The sequence below is a fragment of the Ranitomeya imitator genome, chromosome 3 (assembly GCF_032444005.1).
Source record: "Ranitomeya imitator isolate aRanImi1 chromosome 3, aRanImi1.pri, whole genome shotgun sequence".
NCBI classification, from domain to species: Eukaryota; Metazoa; Chordata; class Amphibia; order Anura; family Dendrobatidae; genus Ranitomeya; species Ranitomeya imitator.
Window position 1 is genome coordinate 490,789,911 of NC_091284.1, and position 19,472 is coordinate 490,809,382.

Here is a 19,472-nt window from a genome sequence, read left to right on the forward strand (position 1 = left end):
ATTGTTTCTTGGGATTTCACCTAGCATTTCATTTTCCACCGTGAATACCGTGGAGAAGAAGGTGTTTAATATGTTAGCTTTTTCCTCGTCATCTACAACCATTCTTTCCTCACTATTTTTTAAGGGGCCTACATTTTCAGTTTTTATTCTTTTACTATTGATATAGTTGAAGAACAGTTTGGGATTAGTTTTACTCTCCTTAGCAATGTGCTTCTCTGTTTCCTTTTTGGCAGCTTTAATTAGTTTTTTAGATAAAGTATTTTTCTCCCTATAGTTTTTTAGAGCTTCAATGGTGCCATCCTGCTTTAGTAGTGCAAATGCTTTCTTTTTACTGTTAATTGCCTGTCTTACTTCTTTGTCTTTGTCTTTGTGGAATTATATACTTAATTTTTTAATGACGTTTTAACTTTTTCTTTGATGTGTTGCACGAAAACTTGCTTTGTTCTTTTTGTGTGCTTAATTTGTATTTTTCAACAGCATTTTGGGGAACATATAACTTTTCATACTCTTTCTGGGTGCTGAGGGCAGAAAAACGAACAATTCTACTATTGTTTTTGGCGCTGAAAAATTTGTGCTGTACACTATGCATCACCCAAAAAATATTTGACCTATATTTTATGGGTCTCCACCGTTTTTTTAGGAAAGGAAAGTCAACAGAAATCTGAAGCAAATTACAGTACAATTCACCATTGTGTGGAGTGATGGCTACTTTGTGAGATGCCAACTTCCTCAGGACCTGAAGAGCTGGTGTATGAAAGAGAATCGCTGCATGCAATGCATCATGCACTATCCTTTCAGGTTTTACCCAATGTGACCCCTTAGTTTTCAGTATGAGCTGGAGGTGTGCTTTAAGGACTGTTTTACATCCAAAGTAATGACCTATTTCAGTGCAATCACTGATCTTGGCCAACGGATTACCAGGACTGTTCGAATAAGGAGTTGCAGCAAAGTGCTATGGCTCTTTCACAGTAATTCCCTCTGCATGAAGTCTTTTGGCAACCTACTGCACTGTGTAGTGAGCCACTATACATATAAATTCACCTGCGTGGTCCTCTCCTATTCAGAGGGAGAACCACCATCAATATGTATCAGGTATGGCATGGAGTCCTAGAAGTATACCAAAACATTTTATAATGAGAACATCTTTTTAATGTGGAAGTCCTACAAATTATCATGGTATAATAATCTAATTCATCCACAGCCAAGATATTAATTTCTAATACCGGTAGTATCTTTGTAACAATATACTACATTTTACTTCAATCATTTTTAGTGCAATTTTGTTCCTAAGGAGGCACTTAAACTAGAATTACATGCGCTAACGCCATTCCCAGGCAACTCCAGCCTATCGAGTATTGCTCATCATTAAGCAAAACTGTGTTTGACATCATAGTCTAGAACATCAGAATATCTATCGTATTAGTGGTTACAATAACTAAACTTACTAATTAAAATCTGTATATCAGTAGCAGAGCATCAAATACAAGTCATGGCTTTTAAAGACGTATCATCTTACATTGTGTTTTACGCTATAGAAATCAGTAGTTATTGCACATGCCCCTATTTAAGATTCAATATATTTCTATTGTAATATTAAAGAAAGACTATTCATTCTCTTTTATGTTTACTTTGGGCTGACCCATCATAGTGTGATTTACTTTTGTACATTAGGAATATAGATGCTAACGCCAAGACGGCTCCAAGCTGTGGCGGCCCACAAGGACTATATTCCTGAGCAATTCCTGAGAAGAGGGGAACAAGTATTCGTCCCACCGATGTCACTGACTGTCCAACACCTATAAGAGTACCGCTTCCATGCTTCTGGCCTAGAGTGAGTTCTAGATCCACAATGCATGTTCGCCCTATACTTGTAGAAAAAGCCAAGAACGTTGAGGACAATACAACGATCCACATCTTCGGTGCCACGGAATATAACAAGATGGAAAAGAACGTGAGGACGCTGGAATGTAAGAGCATGGTGTAAATATTATATTGATAAAGTCTAGAAAGTGGTCCCAGCGAGAAACCAGCAAGGGCTCCCAGCGTGCTGCCGTAACTTATTAAATAGCCAGTCATCCGTGGAGTCATAAGGAATCTTTCTTCCATTGCCAAAGCAAAGTTGCTGTAGTACAGCATGACAGCAACTGCCATTAGCAGACGAACCAAAAATATGTCCCACATCTGAGAAAAAGCCACGCCTGTGACTTTCCTAAATACAGACACAATCTGTGCCCACAATGTTTGTGCAGATCTGTTTGGCATTATGCCATTGGCTTCCAATGAGAGTTGTATTGTACCATTAGAATTAGATGTCAGGTTATCGGGCAAATTCCCATGTCTACTAGGAGTAGCAATGTTTGCTGTGTCCGTAGTCTGTGGCATCATCCAGACAAGACCTGAAAATTAAAATATGAAATAATTGAAATTGTTCTACATGATTTTTGGACACAAAGTAGAAGTGAGGAGTAGCAATGAGATAATCTTTCTGTGTATCTGAACTAAGCAATTAAAGTCTGTTATATAATTAAAGGGAATATCTTTAAATAAATAAAGATATCAGGTCATTTCTACTTCACAATGAACACAGTAAAAAAAAAAAGGAAAGGTACAGTGGGGCAAAAAAGTATTTAGTCAGTCAGCAATAGTGCAAGTTCCACCACTTAAAAAGATGAGAGGCGTCTGTAATTTACATCATAGGTAGACCTCATCTATGGGAGACAAACTGAGAAAAAAAATCCAGAAAATCACATTGTCTTTTTTTATCATTTTTTTTGCATATTATGGTGGAAAATAAGTATTTGGTCAGAAACAAACAATCAAGATTTCTGGCTCTCACAGACCTGTAACTTCTTCTCCACTCATTACCTGTACTAATGGCACCTGTTTAAACTTGTTATCAGTATAAAAAGACACCTGTGCACACCCTCAAACAGTGTGACTCCAAACTCCACTATGGTGAAGACCAAAGAGCTGTCAAAAAACACCAGAAACAAAATTGTAGCCCTGCACCAGGCTGGGAAGACTGAATCTGCAATAGCCAACCAGCTTGGAGTGAAGAAATCAACAGTGGGAGCAATAATTAGAAAATGGAAGACATACAAGACCACTGATAATCTCCCTTGATCTGGGGCTCCACGCAAAATCCCACCCCGTGGGGTCAGAATGATCACAAGAACGGTGAGCAAAAATCCCAGAACCACGCGGGGGGACCTAGTGAATGAACTGCAGAGAGCTGGGACCAATGTAACAAGGCCTACCATAAGTAACACACTACGCCACCATGGACTCAGATCCTGCAGTGCCAGACGTGTCCCACTGCTTAAGCCAGTACATGTCCGGGCCCGTCTGAAGTTTGCTAGAGAGCATTTGGATGATCCAGAGGAGTTTTGGGAGAATGTCCTATGGTCTGATGAAACCAAACTGGAACTGTTTGGTAGAAACATAACTTGTTACTATGAACAATATTGTATCATACAATTAGGTTCTGTAGAAGGACGTAGATCTGGGGATTTATTATGATGGAATATAGGCTGAACTGGATGGACAAATGTCTTTTTTCGGCCTTACTAACTATGTTACTATGTTACTATGTTGTCGTGTTTGGAGGAAAAAGAATACTGAGTTGCATCCATCAAACACCATACTTACTGTAAAGCATGGTGGTGGAAACATCATGCTTTGGGGCTGTTTCTCTGCAAAGGGGCCAGGACGACTGATCCAGGTACATGAAAGAATGAATGGGGCCATGTATCGTGAGATTTTGAGTGCAAACCTCCTTCCATCAGCAAGGGCATTGAAGATGAAACGTGGCTGGGTCTTTCAACATGACAATGATCCAAAAGCACACCGCCAGGGCAACGAAGGAGTGGCTTCGTAAGAAGCATTTCAAGGTCCTGGAGTGGCCTAGCCAGTCTCCAGATCTCAACCCTATAGAAAACCTTTGGAGGGAGTTGAAAGTCTGTGTTGCCAAGCGATAAGCCAAAAACATCACTGCTCTAGAGGAGATCTGCATTGAGGAATGGGCCAACATACCAACAACAGTGTGTGGCAACCTTGTGAAGACTTACAGAAAACGTTTGACCTCTGTCATTGCCAACAAAGGATAGATTACAAAGTATTGAGATGAAATTTTGTTTCTGACCAAATACTTATTTTCCACCATAATATGCAAATAAAATGTTAAAAAAACAGACAATGTGATTTTCTGGATTTTTTGTTCTCAGTTTGTCTCCCATAGTTGAGGTCTACCTATGATGTAAATTACAGACGCCTCTCATCTTTTTAAGTGGTGGAACTTGCACTATTGCTGACTGACTAAATACTTTTTTGCCCCACTGTATGTTCACACGCCATCTTTTCCAGATAGAATCAACTTGAAAAAGCACCACATAAAATGAACAGAGTGCACAGTGACGTAAAATCGACACAGTGTGCCCATGAGCCCTCTTGTTTCATGTCTTTTAACCGCTTTAAAGTTCATAAACCCTGAAGCACTTAAAAAAGTAGGCATGCTAACTCTAGCGGAAGCAACCCACTCTCTTTACTTAACCGTGCAGAGTGAAAGTCATATTAAGGGAACAATCACCATTTTCCTAAAGCACTTCGCCTAGGAAAACTCAGTAGCTGTGCAAGCCTCGTCGAAATGACGTCATGTGCGCATAACCTAAGTTTCACAATTGTGTTTTTCACCATTCCACTCTTGTTTTTCTGCACATAATATCATAAATGACCTTAAAAATAATACAATGTGTATATCAAAAAAAGAAACAATGAAAAATCGACAGAAATCAGCAGGTTTTTGATATGTAATCTGTCAACAGACCATGTACATACAGAGCCTCTTGTGGATGGGGTTAGCTTTCTCAGCTCTGATTCACGCTATATCTAAGAACATTGATTGTGTCACAACGGCTACGCCTAGTAAACTGACTGATACATCATTGGAATCAGTCACTTTTCCTACACTGTGCTGATGAAGTAGCTTAAAAGCCTTGTGACGAGATTCCCTTTAAAGGGAATCTGTCACCCCAAAAATCATATATGAGCTAAAGCCACCGTCTTATCTACAGCATTCTGTAATGCTGTAGATAAGCCCCCGATGTATCCTGAAAGATGAGAAAAAAGAGGTTATATTATACTCACCCAGGGGCTGTCCCGCTGCGGTCCGGGTCCGATGGGCGTTGAGGTCCGGGGCCTCCTATCTTCATACGATCACGTCCTCTTCTTGTCTTCCTGCCGCGGCTCCGGCGCAGGCGTACTTTATCTGCCCTGTTGAGGGGAGAGCAAAGTACTGCAGTGCGCAGGCGCTGGGCCTCTCTGGCCTTTCCCAACGCCTGCGCATTGCAGTACTTTGCTCTGTCCTCAACAGGGCAGATAAAGTACGCCTGCGCCGGAGCCGTGGCAGGAAGAAAAGAAGAGGACAACATCGTTTGAACATGCCCATTGGACCCGGATCGCCCCTGGGTGAGTATAATATAACTTCTTTTTCTTATCTTTCAGGTTACATTAGGGGCTTATCTACAGCATTACAGGATGCTGTAGATAAGCCCCTGATGAAGGTGGCCTAAGCTCATATACTATTTTTGGGGTGACAGATTCCCTTTAAATTCTGACTCAAGCAGAGCATTGGACTTAAAACATGTTCAGAGTTAGTACATACTACATGTACCCAGGTCTACACTAACAAGTAGAGTACACACAGAGTCACACAGGCGACAAGTTGCCTAATTTAGGAGTGCACAGATATGCAAAGGGTTATCTCACTAATTTTGCAAAATGCTAAATATTACCTAAATGGGTCAATCAAAATGGTTGGTAAGGGAGTAAGAGGATTACACATGACAAAAGTTCTTATCTCACCTCCCTATAGTTATAAAAAAAAGTTACAGGAATTCGTTAAACTCCGGTCACATCTTCGCTGTAAATTGTTTGGAGCCTCTGTTACTGAACCTGACTGGCCCCATGAGAAGTCAATGGAGTCAGCCGGGCTGGAGGTATACAGTGCATTTTGAATACTGCACAGCCCATAGAAAGATGCTCCACCTGTACCTATAAACAGCAGTGACATTTTACTATAGACTGAAAGCCCGCAAGGGCCGGGCCCTCTCCCCTATGTAGCAGTCTGTGATTGGTGGTTTCTTAACTGTAATTTATATCTGCATCTTGTATGTAATCCCTTCTCATGTACAGCACCAAGGAGCCAATGGTGCACTAAAAAGAAAAAAAGCAGATAACAGATTAATAAAAAGAAAAGCAGACCTTGCACTGGTTAATATGTCTTTCCTTCCTTACCTGCATTGACAATGAATATGCATGTACAAAGCACAGAGGTAATGTAGAAACCTCCCTGCAGCTCCGTTAGGTAACCACCAACAACAGGTCCCAGGATAAAACCCATGCTGGACGCTGAATTAAATCTTCCCATGACATGGGGGCGCTCTTTCTCAGATACAAGGTCAGAGAGGAATGCTTTAGAAATTGAAAGTGAATGTTTAAAAATTCCTATAAAAGAAAAAAACAAACATATTGGTGTAATTTGAATATCTGTTCTACTGACAAACTTCTGCTTATGCACCATCTTTATTTTGTCATATACTAGGCTTACTTTCCCCACCCCATCTGCTTACTTTCCGTGACGAGATTTTAAAGGACAACGTAAGTATTTCTTTTATTGCCTCCTCTATTATTCATCAGAACGGTGTATGCAGTGTGTGTATTAAAATGCTTACACGTTGCTGTCTTTGGCCGTTTCTAGCGCTGCTCCAGTTCTCTCCTGCATCATGTGACGGCAGCTCTTTTTTGGCTGTTCATGCTGCAGACCATTAGTTCCTCTGTAAGGCCGGGGTAACTTCCCAGAGGATTGGATCAACTATGTTAATGACACTCCAATCAAACTCTGATCTGAGTCCCTGACGAGAGAATCGTAAAACAGGGAAAGGGAAGATGGAGATCAAAATTCCTCCATCTTCTCCATTCTCTGAGTCCCATATATTGGACTGCACTCAGATGTCATAGTAGAGCATGGCACAGTGTGCAGTCCAATGTTTTTCATGAGTCCATAGGCTTAAATGGTGAGTTTGATCCAATTTGCACTGCAAAAATTGCAACATTCATTCCAAATCGTTATGAGAAAAAAAGCTGATCAGCACTACCCTATAGCACTCGGACCAATGTTATGCTATCTGAAAAAACATACAATTCGTTTCATGTATTCACTGATGTGAGCGAACCCTTAATGTAAGTCTATGAGAGCCTCGTTCGGTGTCTCATTGGCTTACATTGAGAAAATGACGTCTGGTCCATAAAGATAACATTATGTGGAGCCAGCTGGTCATAGTTATTGTGACATGATGCAGGAGAGGGACCGATGTAGCACTGGAAACCGCATAAGACAGAGATGATTTTGGTGCGTTTTTATTTGCGTTGTGCGTTGCGTCGCCGACGCAGCGGCGCACAACGCAAATGTGAACGTAGCCTAACACAGGTAATATAAACACTGCTGCAGTGGTCCTTTACAAAGGTGAAGCCCATCAAAGATAGTGATGGTATATCAGCACTTACCCCGTTCACTTTCTTACAAGGATATTGCACATCTAGGTAGTGCAACTCAACCAATACAGGTAAACCAGTTGTCAGCATTGTCCAGAGCGCTGTTGTACGTTACTCATAGGATTTGTTTTTATGGAAGTCCGAGTGGTCGGCATCTTACCAATCAGTGAGTGATGGCAACTCCTATATGCTATTTAGGTTTTCACAATTTTGATCCCTATGGATGTACCCCATTTTATCTGACTGTTTAACCTGCTGTCTTTACTATGAGCAAAATTAATCTGTGGACCAGCCATCCTCTCGCTATAGTTAAAAGCTTGTTATAGTCAGAAAGATTAATGGTTTTAAAGAAGCCTTAGATGCTATTTAAGAAGAAAATGCCCAAACCCTTATACACAAGCATACAATTCCTACTCTTTCCTGGGCTCATTTTTTAGTATAGAATAATGAAGTGTTTTAGACAGCAGAGCTGAGTTTTCTGAATCAGTTTTGGGGTGGGGTAATAGACATGATAGAACGTTCACCATGACGCTTCTATTTGTCCCTCTGCCTGTATCCTCTCCTGGCGCCTTACTCTCCCCTCTCATAGACACCCCATGACACACGCAGCGAGTCTTGAAGGAGCAAGATGGATTTTAACTAGTTTTTCCAGAGTAGATGACGTGTAGGAGACAGAAGGAGGTGGATATATGATTATATTACAAACTTTCTTATATCCGCCTGTGCTGTTGATTTTTGCAAAGTCAGTTTCTTTTTAAGCAATGTAGTGAACAGAAGTTTTCTACCATGCAGACAGAAAGCCTATGGTTTCAGATTTAACGAGGAAACAGGCCCACTAAAAATGTGATAGTGAAGTGGACACGAATCTGTTCCACAAAGACTCCAAAGCACAACTACGTAAAGCTTGAGGGGGGTCTCTGCAATTAACCGCTACACATCAGTGGGCATTCTGTCTGCCAGAATGTCTTGTCTTAGAAACAATGACACAAGGACTATTACGTAAAGAAGAAAAATATATATACCGTATTTAGCATTTTTAATGTTATAGTTTGCATTATCATATTTAGCTGAAATTGTTTTTGTGCAATTATCTATATTGTGAATTGCCCATAGTGGTTCCTGCATCACAGTATTTTTATTTTAGTTATTTTACTCACTTATATTGCGCCATTAATTCCAGAGCACTTTACAGACATTATCAGCCTTGTCCCCAATTCCTATCAGTATGTCTTTGGAGTGTCGGAGGAAACCAGACTGCCTGGAGGAAACTGACGCAATCATGGGGAGGACATACAAACTCCTTGTAGATGTTGTCCTTGGTGGGATCTGAACCTAGGACTCCAACAGTGCTAACCACTGAGCCACCGTGCTGCCTGGAGAACAATTCAGATACAGTAGTGATCTAAAAAACCCGGAGGTCACTAAATTTTGATGACTTACCCACAGGTATTCTAGCAATTGCATATATGTATATGTTAATGGATAGACCAAGGAGACCATATCCAAGTGCACTAATAAGAATACAGGTAATTAGTGCATACCGGTGTCCAACAATATCACTCCAACTCCCCTGCAAAGAAATAAAAAGTCACTTCATATTCCTTTATAATGTTACAGGTCTTTTTAGTCAGATTTCTAGTTTTGGAAGACTCATAATAATTTTTCCCATCCCATAAATTAGTAGTGCATCCTCAGTACTTAGGTTTTCCGGCTAGCAAAGGTAAAAAATAAACTGAGCTGGTACTCCCCTTCCTTCGCACCAGTGCAGGTTCTCCTTCACTGTGCCAGTGATTGTTCACAGGCTGCAGTGGTGACATCACGACTGCAGTGTAGACCTGAGCTCAGTGATTGGCAGCAACAGGGATGGGCACTGTAATGGTGCCGTCACCACTGCAGCCTGCAAGCGATGGCTGGAGCAGGTGAAGGGCAGCACAGCTCAGTTTGTTATTTTATACCTCGGCTAGACTAGCCCATGGAACAAAAAAATGTTGAAACAAGGAAACCCTTTTAAAAAAACAACAGTCCACAGTATATACTACACAGGTGGTCAGCTAGGAGGTCACAGTTGCGTTTGTCTCTCTTACAGTGTTTTTGTTAAATTGCATGCATCACTGGGTTGGGCTAGTAGAAAAGGCAAACACCAAAACAGAAAGTGCCAGTATACTCCGAAAAGGTCAAGGAGGACCTGTACAGGTCAAAAGACTCTATTTGTTTTCTCTTATGCTATTCCACTGCTCCCCTGAGAATTCTGTTTTCCTTCTTTTTTTTTAGCCCACAATACGGTTCCAAAGATATGGGCATATATAATTAGGGGTCATTTTCATAGTCTTCACCAAGGGACGGGCGACTTACAGGATTTTCTGGGAGGGGGTCTTTTATAAGGGCACTTAAATAAATTATGTAAAGAGCAGAAACATTGGCACCGGATAAAAGGCCCGTAATTCATGAACCACTTGTCAGATTTCAAAAACTAAAAAGTGGAATTCTCAGGGGCACAGAAGAAATAAAATAAGAGCAAAAACTGGCCACTTTTCACCTGATAACAGGTCCTTTTTAAGTAATACATTTACGGAAACCATGAAAAAAAACGATATAATATAAGCTACATATGACCTAAGGATTTGATATGAATGTAAATAAATGTATAAATAATTCCTGCCTGTTTATATTGGCAGTCTATTCACATTCATGATCCACTGTATAGACAGCATGGAGGGAGGCATGAAGCACATATGCTTCTTATTTACAGGGTGTATTGGTATGACTAGCTTGTGATTAGAAATTCTGGAAATATAGCTGAGAAAACATCAAAGAAAGTTGTGGCCGGACAGGCCTAAAAGCTAATGGCTGGCAGATTAGCAAGCAATAAGACAGCTCCCATATACTCTCCTTATGAAGCTCAGAGGGGCAGATGCTCATGTAACAAGATCCAGGCCATTTACACTACAGAACAATGCTGGAATATTTGCATGTAATTTAGTCACAGTTTTCAGCCCATTAACCTTGAGGGGTAATAAAAAAAAAAATATCCCCCAGTGTGATATCATGATTACATGATTATAGTCACCTTTGGTATCCAAAACCCTCTTAGGCCTCTTTCACACGTCAGTGTCTCCGGTACATGTAGTGACAGTTTTCTCACGTACTGGAGACACTGACACACGTAGACCCATTCAAATGAATGGGTCTATGCACATGTCTCCGTGTTTTCACAGACCGTGTGTCCGTGTTGAAAACACGGAGACATGTCCGTTTTTCTCCGGCAGCACGGTCCGCAAAGCGTCCCGCACACGTGCACACGGAGAACAGTGTGCACTCTCCTCCGTGTGCATGTACCGCCCGCAGGAGAGACAGCGCTACAGTACTACAGTAAGCGCTGTCCCCCCCCGCCTGTGGTGCTGAAGCCGGTATTCATCCCTTCTTCCCAGCAGCATTCGCTGAAGAGAAGGAATGAAAATTCTTTTTTGTTTTCTTTTCCCTTAAAAATAAAGTTTGTGCGGCCCCTCCCGCCTCCCATCCCCTGTGCGCCCTCTCCCCCCCGCTTGCCAGGAAATACTCACCGACACCCAGCTCCAGCGATGTCTCCTCTCAGCGCCGGCAGCAGGCCCTGTGTGAGCGGTCATTACAGTGAGGAATATGAGCAAATACAAGTCTATGACAAAAAAACGGATACAGCGGCAACAGTCGCCAGATTCGTTTTTTTCAAAATTCGACAGATTGCGACTGATAGCAAAAAACTGATGTGTGAAAGGAGTCTAAACGACAGTTGATCGAGGATACAGAAGTCTGTAGAGGCTCATTTACTAACCTGTTTCCACCCATGGGCACAGACAGAACATTAATATGATTGTTCTTTGCCCATAGAATATCTTCATTATCGGCAGTACATCTCCCGTTTAAAGGGGACGATGTGCTGTCGAAACCAATGATTTCTTTGCCGGTATAAAAGATCTATCATAGGATGACCAAGCATTTTGTTTGTTGGTCAAGTGATGGCCTTAAGTAAAGAAGCCTTAACCTCTATATTCTGCCACTGAATTTTGTAAGGACACCTTAATATATTCTCTTTTCTTGAAGCACTGTACCTTATATTCCAAGATAATTTCACCCTGCTGCTTCGGAATCAGGGGTTCTGGCCCAACTTAAATGGAAGTGATCATCAAAAAATTACCTATTGTTTGAAATGCTTTTCTGTGCTACATATATTACGGTCTTTATTAAAAAAAAATAAAACAATTAGTAATCTAGCAATTTTCACACTGCCTATTGTTTTTATTTTAGACTTAAGGTAGCTTCACACTAAACGACGCTGCAGCGATCCAGACAACGATCCGGATCGCTGCAGCGTCGCTGTTTGGTCGCTGGAGAGCTGTCACACAGACAGCTCTCCAGCGACCAACGATGCCGGTAACCAGGGTAACCAGGGTAACCCGATGTTTACCCTGGTTACCGGCAGCGACCAACGATGCCGGTAACCAGGGTAAACATCGGGTTACTAAGCGCAGGGCCGCGCTTAGTAACCCGATGTTTACCCTGGTTACCATCCTAAAAGTAAAAAAAAACAAACGCTTCATACTTACCTTCCGCTGTCTGTCCTCGGCGCTCTGCTTCTCTGTACTGGCTGTGAGCACAGCGGCCGGAAAGCAGAGCGGTGACGTCACCGCTCTGCTTTCCGGCCGCTGTTCTCACAGTGAGTGCAGGAAAGCACAGCGCCGGAGGACAGACAGTGGAAGGTAAGTATGAAGCGTTTGTTTTTTTTACTTTTAGGATGGTAACCAGGGTAAACATCGGGTTACTAAGCGCGGCCCTGCGCTTAGTAACCCGATGTTTACCCTGGTTACCAGCGAAGACATCACTGAATCGGTGTCAAACACGATGTCAGATTACACTTACTGTTGTTTCAGGAAGTTTCACCAGGTTCCATATTATCAGAAGCAATATTACAATGGCAGGTACCATCTTTGTACACAGGGGAGATTTCACACCTGACCCTGCTCCACCACTCTTCACAATCCCCTTTGCACAGGCTCATTATATACAGCAGCTCAATACAAAATATTGGGGAGATATTCTATTCTACATTTGGGGCTATTGTACATGTGATATTTCCTGAAACAATCGAAAATTTAAGTCTAAAAAAGCCACAGTGACCAGTGCAAAAATTTAAATAGTTCTACTTTTATTTTAAATTCTGATTAACCCTATAGAAAATGTAACTGTTCTGGTAAAATTTTCTTCACATTTTCTTAGTTGTATTTTTTCCAGTAAAATCCATGACCAGTAAACAGCTTACAACATAGCAAAGGAATCTCGTTGTTGAAAGTTATCAGTCACGAGAAAAGTACAATAACATTTCCAAAGCTTTAGATATACAGTGGAACACTGTGAAGACAGACATCAAGTGACTTAAATTTGTTACCACAGTGACATTATACAGAACTGGACACCCCTCAAAAATTGATGAAAAAAAACAAAAATAAGTTGGTTCTAAACTGCTGGCAAGAGACCTAGGGACATTAAAAGAGCTGCAGGAATTTCTGACAAGATATGGTTGCTTACTGCATTGGCAACAATCTCCCATATTCTTCATATGTCTGGCCTGTGATGTAGAGCGGCAAGGCGGAAGCATTTTTCTTACAAAAACATCCTAGCCTGGCTATATTTTGCCAAAACGTATATGAAGTCTGCCAAAAGTATTTGGGAAAACGTATTATTACCTGATGAGATCTGGGTTGGACTTTTTGGATGAAAATTCCAAAAGGTATGTTTGGTGCAACATCAACACTGCATATCACCAAAAGAAAACCACACCCACAGTGAAGTACGGTGGAAGCTCTGGGGCTGTTTTCGGCAGCTGAAACTGGGACTTTAGTAAAGGTGGAGAGAATTATGAACAGTTACAAAGATCAGTCAATTTTGCATCAAAACCTTCGGGCCTCTGCTAAAAAGCTGAGGATGAAGAGGGATTTCACATTTTAGCACAATAATGACCCAAGGCATAAGTCCAACCACAGGTTTGAAATGGCCCAGCCAGAGTCCAGATCTGAATCCAATTGAAAATCTGTTTGCTGACCTGAAGAGGGCACTGTACGCAGGAGATGGTCTCACAATCTGACAGATTTGGTGCACTACTGCAAGGCAGAGTGGGCAAAGACTGCCAAGTCTAGATGTGCAATTCTGTTAGACTCCTACTTAAAAATACCGAATGCAGTCATAAATTCAAAGGTTACTTCATCAATAGTAATAGCATATTTATGCAACCACATTATTTTATTTTTTACTTTTCTTTTTCCATCTGAAAAGATTTCAGTTTGTTTTTCAATTGTATTGTGCAGATTGTGGGTGACATAAAAGGTGGGAAAAAGTTTATGGCAAAACCTGGCATTTCAACAAGGGTGTGTAGACTTTTTATATCCACAGTACATGCAACACAAAAACCTGAATTAAAGAGTAGGTTATTTTAAGATGATGGTTTCACTTTCATAACATTGCGTTAAAGCAAGTTGGTTCAGCGCGATAGCTTTGCCCCCTTTACACAAAGGGGTACACAATACAAGTATCTGCTTTCATGGAGATTTCGCTTTGACAGATACAAGCTGGCATTTAGAGACACTGTGGACTGAATCAACAAACGGAGCAAATTGGGGTGGGTGATGTTCTCTCATGACATGTTTTGAAGGGTCAATCAAGGTGTTGGTAATAGTAGCTTGCTGTGTGATTCTTACCACTATCGAGCTAGAAAAGAGCTGGAGGATGCCATAACAGGAACCTAAAAAAAAAATATTGATATTACTGTTAGTTCCAAAAGCTAAGAGTTAATTTTCAAAATTAACTTCTCAACTGTCTAATTAGAAATCAAAATACATGTTGATATTCATAGTAACGGACAAGAAGCTACCGTTTCTACCTATTTAACAGATTTCAACAGTAGCTGTGGCAAAGCTTCATGGCATTTGCTGTCTAGCAGCTGGGGCCCTAGATGACAATTAGTTAACCTGTATGGTAATCGCTGTAAAAAGATACAGAATTGAAAATGTGAGTATTGCTGTTTTTGGTTGTGCCCTAAAAAGTGTAACAAAAAGTGACCAAACTTATATGTAACCAAGAATGGTGCGAACTAAAACTTCAGGTCGCCACACACAGTACAAGTGCACAGGTCCATGGACTGAAATAAAAAAAAAGGTTGCTTCAGAATATCAAGACACAAAAGATATTCTTTATAAATTTTTTCAATTACAAAAAACTATACAACTTTGGTATAGCCGTAATCGTGTTGACCAGGAAAATCATTTTAACAGGTCATGTTAACCATAAAATGAACACTGTAAAAACAGAACCGAAGAGGAAGAGGAATGGCATTTTTTTCATCATTTCACTGCACTTGAATTTTTCTGTGTTTTCTAGTACATTGTATGGCAAAACAAATTATGCAAAACTACAAATTGTCCCACAGAAAACAGGCCCTTATATAGCTGTGTCGAAAAAAACTAAAAGAATGTGAGGGAATAAAAATTCAAGCACAAAAAATGAAAATAGACAGACACAAGAAGGGGTTATAAGAAAAGCTTAAATATTTTTCTTTAACAACACTGCATTATTAGGCCATGTTCACATGTTCAGTATTTGGTCAGTATTGTACATCAGTATCTGTGAGCCAAAACCAGTAGATGATAAATACAGAAGTGGTGCATATGTTTCCATTATACTTCCTTCTGATTGTCCCACTCGTGGTTTTGGCTTACAAATACTAAGGTAAAATACTGACCAAATGCAGAACGTGTGAACGTGGCCTTACAATTTGTAATGTGTGGTAATTACAGTTCTTACCTATTATTCCTGCTGTAGTGGGACTTGCCCCAAGTGATTTCATATGATGGTTCAGCAATGGTACAATCATGCTTACACCAAAAAGGTCCTAGAAAAAGAGACAAATTCTGTATATCATGTACAGTTTATAAACACTAGATATGAAATGTTGTAATCTAATGTGTTGTGCTCAAAGGAGTTGTATTATGAAAAGTTATGAACAATGCCGTTTTGTTTATTCCCCCAAAGGCCATGAAAACATGACAAATTCTGCAGCATTCATTCATATAAATAGCAGGACATACCGCCAACTACTGGTGACCACAGATACTGTGGATATACCGCAAACTATTGATAACCTCAGATATGGTGGATATACTGCTAACTATTGTAGGCCTCCAATATTGTGAAGATACTGCCAAATACTGATGACGACAGACATTGTGGACATACTGCCAAGTACTGATGACGACAGACATTGTGGACATACTGCCAAGTACTGATGACGATAGACATTGTGGACATACTGCCAAGTACTGATGACGACAGACATTGTGGACATACTGCCAAGTACTGATGACGACAGACATTGTGGACATACTGCCAAGTACTGATGACGACAGACATTGTGGACATACTGCCAAGTACTGATGACGATAGACATTGTGGACATACTGCCAAGTACTGATGACGACTGACATTGTGGACATACTGCTAAGTACTGATGACGACAGACATTGTGGACATACTGCCAAGTACTGATGACGACAGACATTGTGGACATACTGCCAAGTACTGATGACGACAGACATTGTGGACATACTGCCAAGTACTGATGACGACAGACATTGTGGACATACTGCCAAGTACTGATGACGACAGACATTGTGGACATACTGCTAAGTACTGATGACGACTGACATTGTGGACATACTGCTAAGTACTGATGACGACAGACATTGTGGACATACTGCCAAGTACTGATGACGACAGACATTGTGGACATACTGCCAAGTACTGATGACGACTGACATTGTGGACATACTGCCAAGTACTGATGACGACAGACATTGTGGACATACTGCCAAGTACTGATGACGACTGACATTGTGGACATACTGCCAAGTACTGATGACGACAAACATTGTGGATATACTGCCAAGTATTGATGACGACAGACATTGTGGACATACTGCTAAGTACTGATGACGATAGACATTGTGGACATGCTGCCAAGTACTGATGACGACAGACATTGTGGACATACTGCCAAGTACTGATGACGACAGACATTGTGGACATACTGCCAAGTACTGATGACGATAGAAATTGTGGACAACTGTGCTCACTGGAACCTTCAGGAGTTCAGAAATTCTTCTGTTACCAATGTATGTTTTGCAACAATGAAGTTGCGTAGGACAGCTTACTGGTTTTACCCAGCATGAGATGTTTCTTGTGTGGCACCTTGCTAATGAGACACCTTTTTAAAGGCCATTAATTGAACCAGCCGATATTTCCATTAAGTGGTAGAATTGCTTTATAATTACTGATAGAGTTCAGCTGGTGTCATGACTTTCCATGGCTTTTGGCACCTCTCTATGTTCAATACTTTTTCCCTGTGTCATTTATCATTATTACACATAACTTAATTTATGGACATCTATGGTTTGATTTCTTTGCCTGTGTGGACTGGATGGGTTTGTTATCGATATCTGATGAGAATTTCATGTCAATAGCACCTTTAGAAGTGTATATACTTAGAAAATTGGTGATAGGTCCAATACTTATTTCACCCGCTGTAAAAAATTAGGGTATGTACATATGTTTAATTCTGACAGTAGTGTAGCAGAAGTTTTCCTTAGCGAAGTAGCTTCAGGAAATCACAATGTCTTTTCCTGAAGCGGCTTAGTTATCAATTTGCCATCGTATTTTTGCAACAACTCTGACAGTAGCATCTTTATCCTACTCTTTCTACTATAATGATTGAGCAGCTTTCAGATTTCGCTGACAGAAAAATAAGCAAGATACTTCTTGTAATCGTTTCATGGTTTACGGATTCCGGCAAAAAATAACAAAAGACTGAACATGTGCACAGTTATGTTATTCTATCATCCGAAATATTGTGACACAATAAAAAAAAAAGTTTCGTTTTTTTTCACCATTAAAATAAAAAAACTGGACAAATTTGTACTGATGAGGAGAACCGCCAAGATATTTTTACCACACAATACACACCGTAAAAACAATTCCCAAAAAACAATCCCAAAAAACAATGTCAGAAATTTCGTTTTTTTCACCACACTTGGAATTTCCCATCCTTCAGTACTCTCTGTGGTAAAGTCAAGGGTGTCATTCAAAAGTACATCTCTTCCTGAAAAAAAAGCCCTCATACGTCTATGTGGACAGATAAGTAAAAAAGTTGTTTCTCTTGAATAAAAGGATACTGGTAGTGTAGGAAAAATGTAACATAACGTGATATTTTTAAAATTAGGGTAATGGGTTTCTTTTCAACTGTTTTTGGTTTGTTTTTTCTCAACAAAATGAGTGGAGAAAAAGTTGATTTTTTTTAGTGTTTTTTGTTTGACTTTTTATTAAACTTTTTATCCTTTTAGTTCCACTGGGATACTAGGATATCTATGAGCCTGTTCGCTCATATAATACCCTACAATACCTCTGTATCAGGACAACAATGACAGGCAGCATTTTTAGACACAGTCAGGGTCTAAGTGGACCACTAATAAAAGGAAACAAATGGCGGTCGCACAACTCATGACAGATTTGTTTCATGTTATATCATGGAGCAAAAAGGGTTTAATAGCTTCTATATTCACCAACAGAAAAAAAACTAGCATAAAACTGCTGGATGCCAAGGAAAGGGGAAGCAATCATCAGGTAATAACCTATTGCTTAAATCAGGTTTTAGTGCTAATTGTATTTTTTTTTCAAATCTGTATTTTTCATAGAAATCTTGCAATCTTCACACTCTTCTTTTACATACTCCATTGAAGAATAATGTTTACACAAAGATAGAAACATCTATAGATGGATAGATAGATATGATAGATAGACAAGAGATAGATAGATGCAATAGATACATATGGGATAGGTAGATACATCTATCCTACTATATAATTGTCTAAGGGTCACTTCCGTCTGTCTTTCTGTCACGGATATTCATTGGTCGCGGCCTCTGTCTGTCATGGAATCCAAGTCGCTGATTGGTCATGGCAAAATGCCAATGACCATCGCCACGACCAATCAGCAACGGCCACAGTCCAGTGGCAATATGGCCGCTCTTTCCTCCCCGCAGTCAGTACCCGCTCCATACTCTCCTCCAGTCATCCAGTCAGCCCTCACACAGGGTTAATGCCAGCTTTACCGGAGCGCGGTGTAACACACTCCGCTTACGCAGCTATTAACCCTGTGTGACCAAGTCTTTTACTATTGATGCTGCGTATGCAGCATCAATAGTAAAACGATCTAATGTTACAATAATAAAAAAAGTTATTCTCACCCTCCGACGTCGCGTCCAGTCAGCCGGCAAGTTCCGGTGCTAAGGATGCTATGGGAGAAGGACCTGCCATGACGTCACGGTCATGTGACCGTGACGTCATCACAGTTCCTGCGCACCTGTGCGAGAAGGACCTGCCATTACGTCACGGTCATGTGACCGCGACATCATCACAGGTCCTGCGCGAGGACCTGCCATGACGTCACAGTCATGTGACCGCGACTTCATCACAGGTCCTGCGCCTGAGCGAGAAGGACCTGCCATGACGTCACGGTCATGTGACCGCGAAGTCATCACAGGTCCTGCGCTCATAGTCATACCAACCCTGGAACCGGAAGCTGCCGCGTGCACCGTACACAGGAGCCAGGACTAAGGTGAGTATGTTTATTTTTTATTTTATGTCACTGGCCAATATACAGTCATGGCCAAAAATTTTGAGAATGACACCAAAATTATATTTTCACATGATCTGCTGCCCTCTGGTTTTTATTAGTGTTTGTCTGATGTTTATATCACATACAGAAATATAATTGCAATCATATTATACCAAGTACCAATAGGTTATATTGACAGCTAGAATGAGTTAATGCAGCAAGTCAATATTTGC

General features: G+C 40.7%; 1 protein-coding gene across 1 annotated transcript in view; it reads right to left on the reverse strand.

Annotated features, from left to right (window-relative positions):
- Nucleotides 1-1,126: 1,126 nt before the first annotated feature.
- The window catches only part of MFSD9 (major facilitator superfamily domain containing 9), a 66,908-nt gene continuing 48,562 nt past the window's right edge, over nucleotides 1,127-19,472 (reverse strand). Inside the window, exons 2-6 of the mRNA XM_069757628.1 lie at nucleotides 15,376-15,463; nucleotides 14,274-14,317; nucleotides 8,989-9,118; nucleotides 6,292-6,501; nucleotides 1,127-2,396 (exon numbers count right to left, since the gene is read on the reverse strand). Of these exons, the coding sequence (XP_069613729.1) occupies nucleotides 1,609-2,396; nucleotides 6,292-6,501; nucleotides 8,989-9,118; nucleotides 14,274-14,317; nucleotides 15,376-15,463 (1,260 nt within the window). The 3' untranslated portion in view covers nucleotides 1,127-1,608. The remainder of the gene's footprint in view (nucleotides 2,397-6,291; nucleotides 6,502-8,988; nucleotides 9,119-14,273; nucleotides 14,318-15,375; nucleotides 15,464-19,472) is intronic.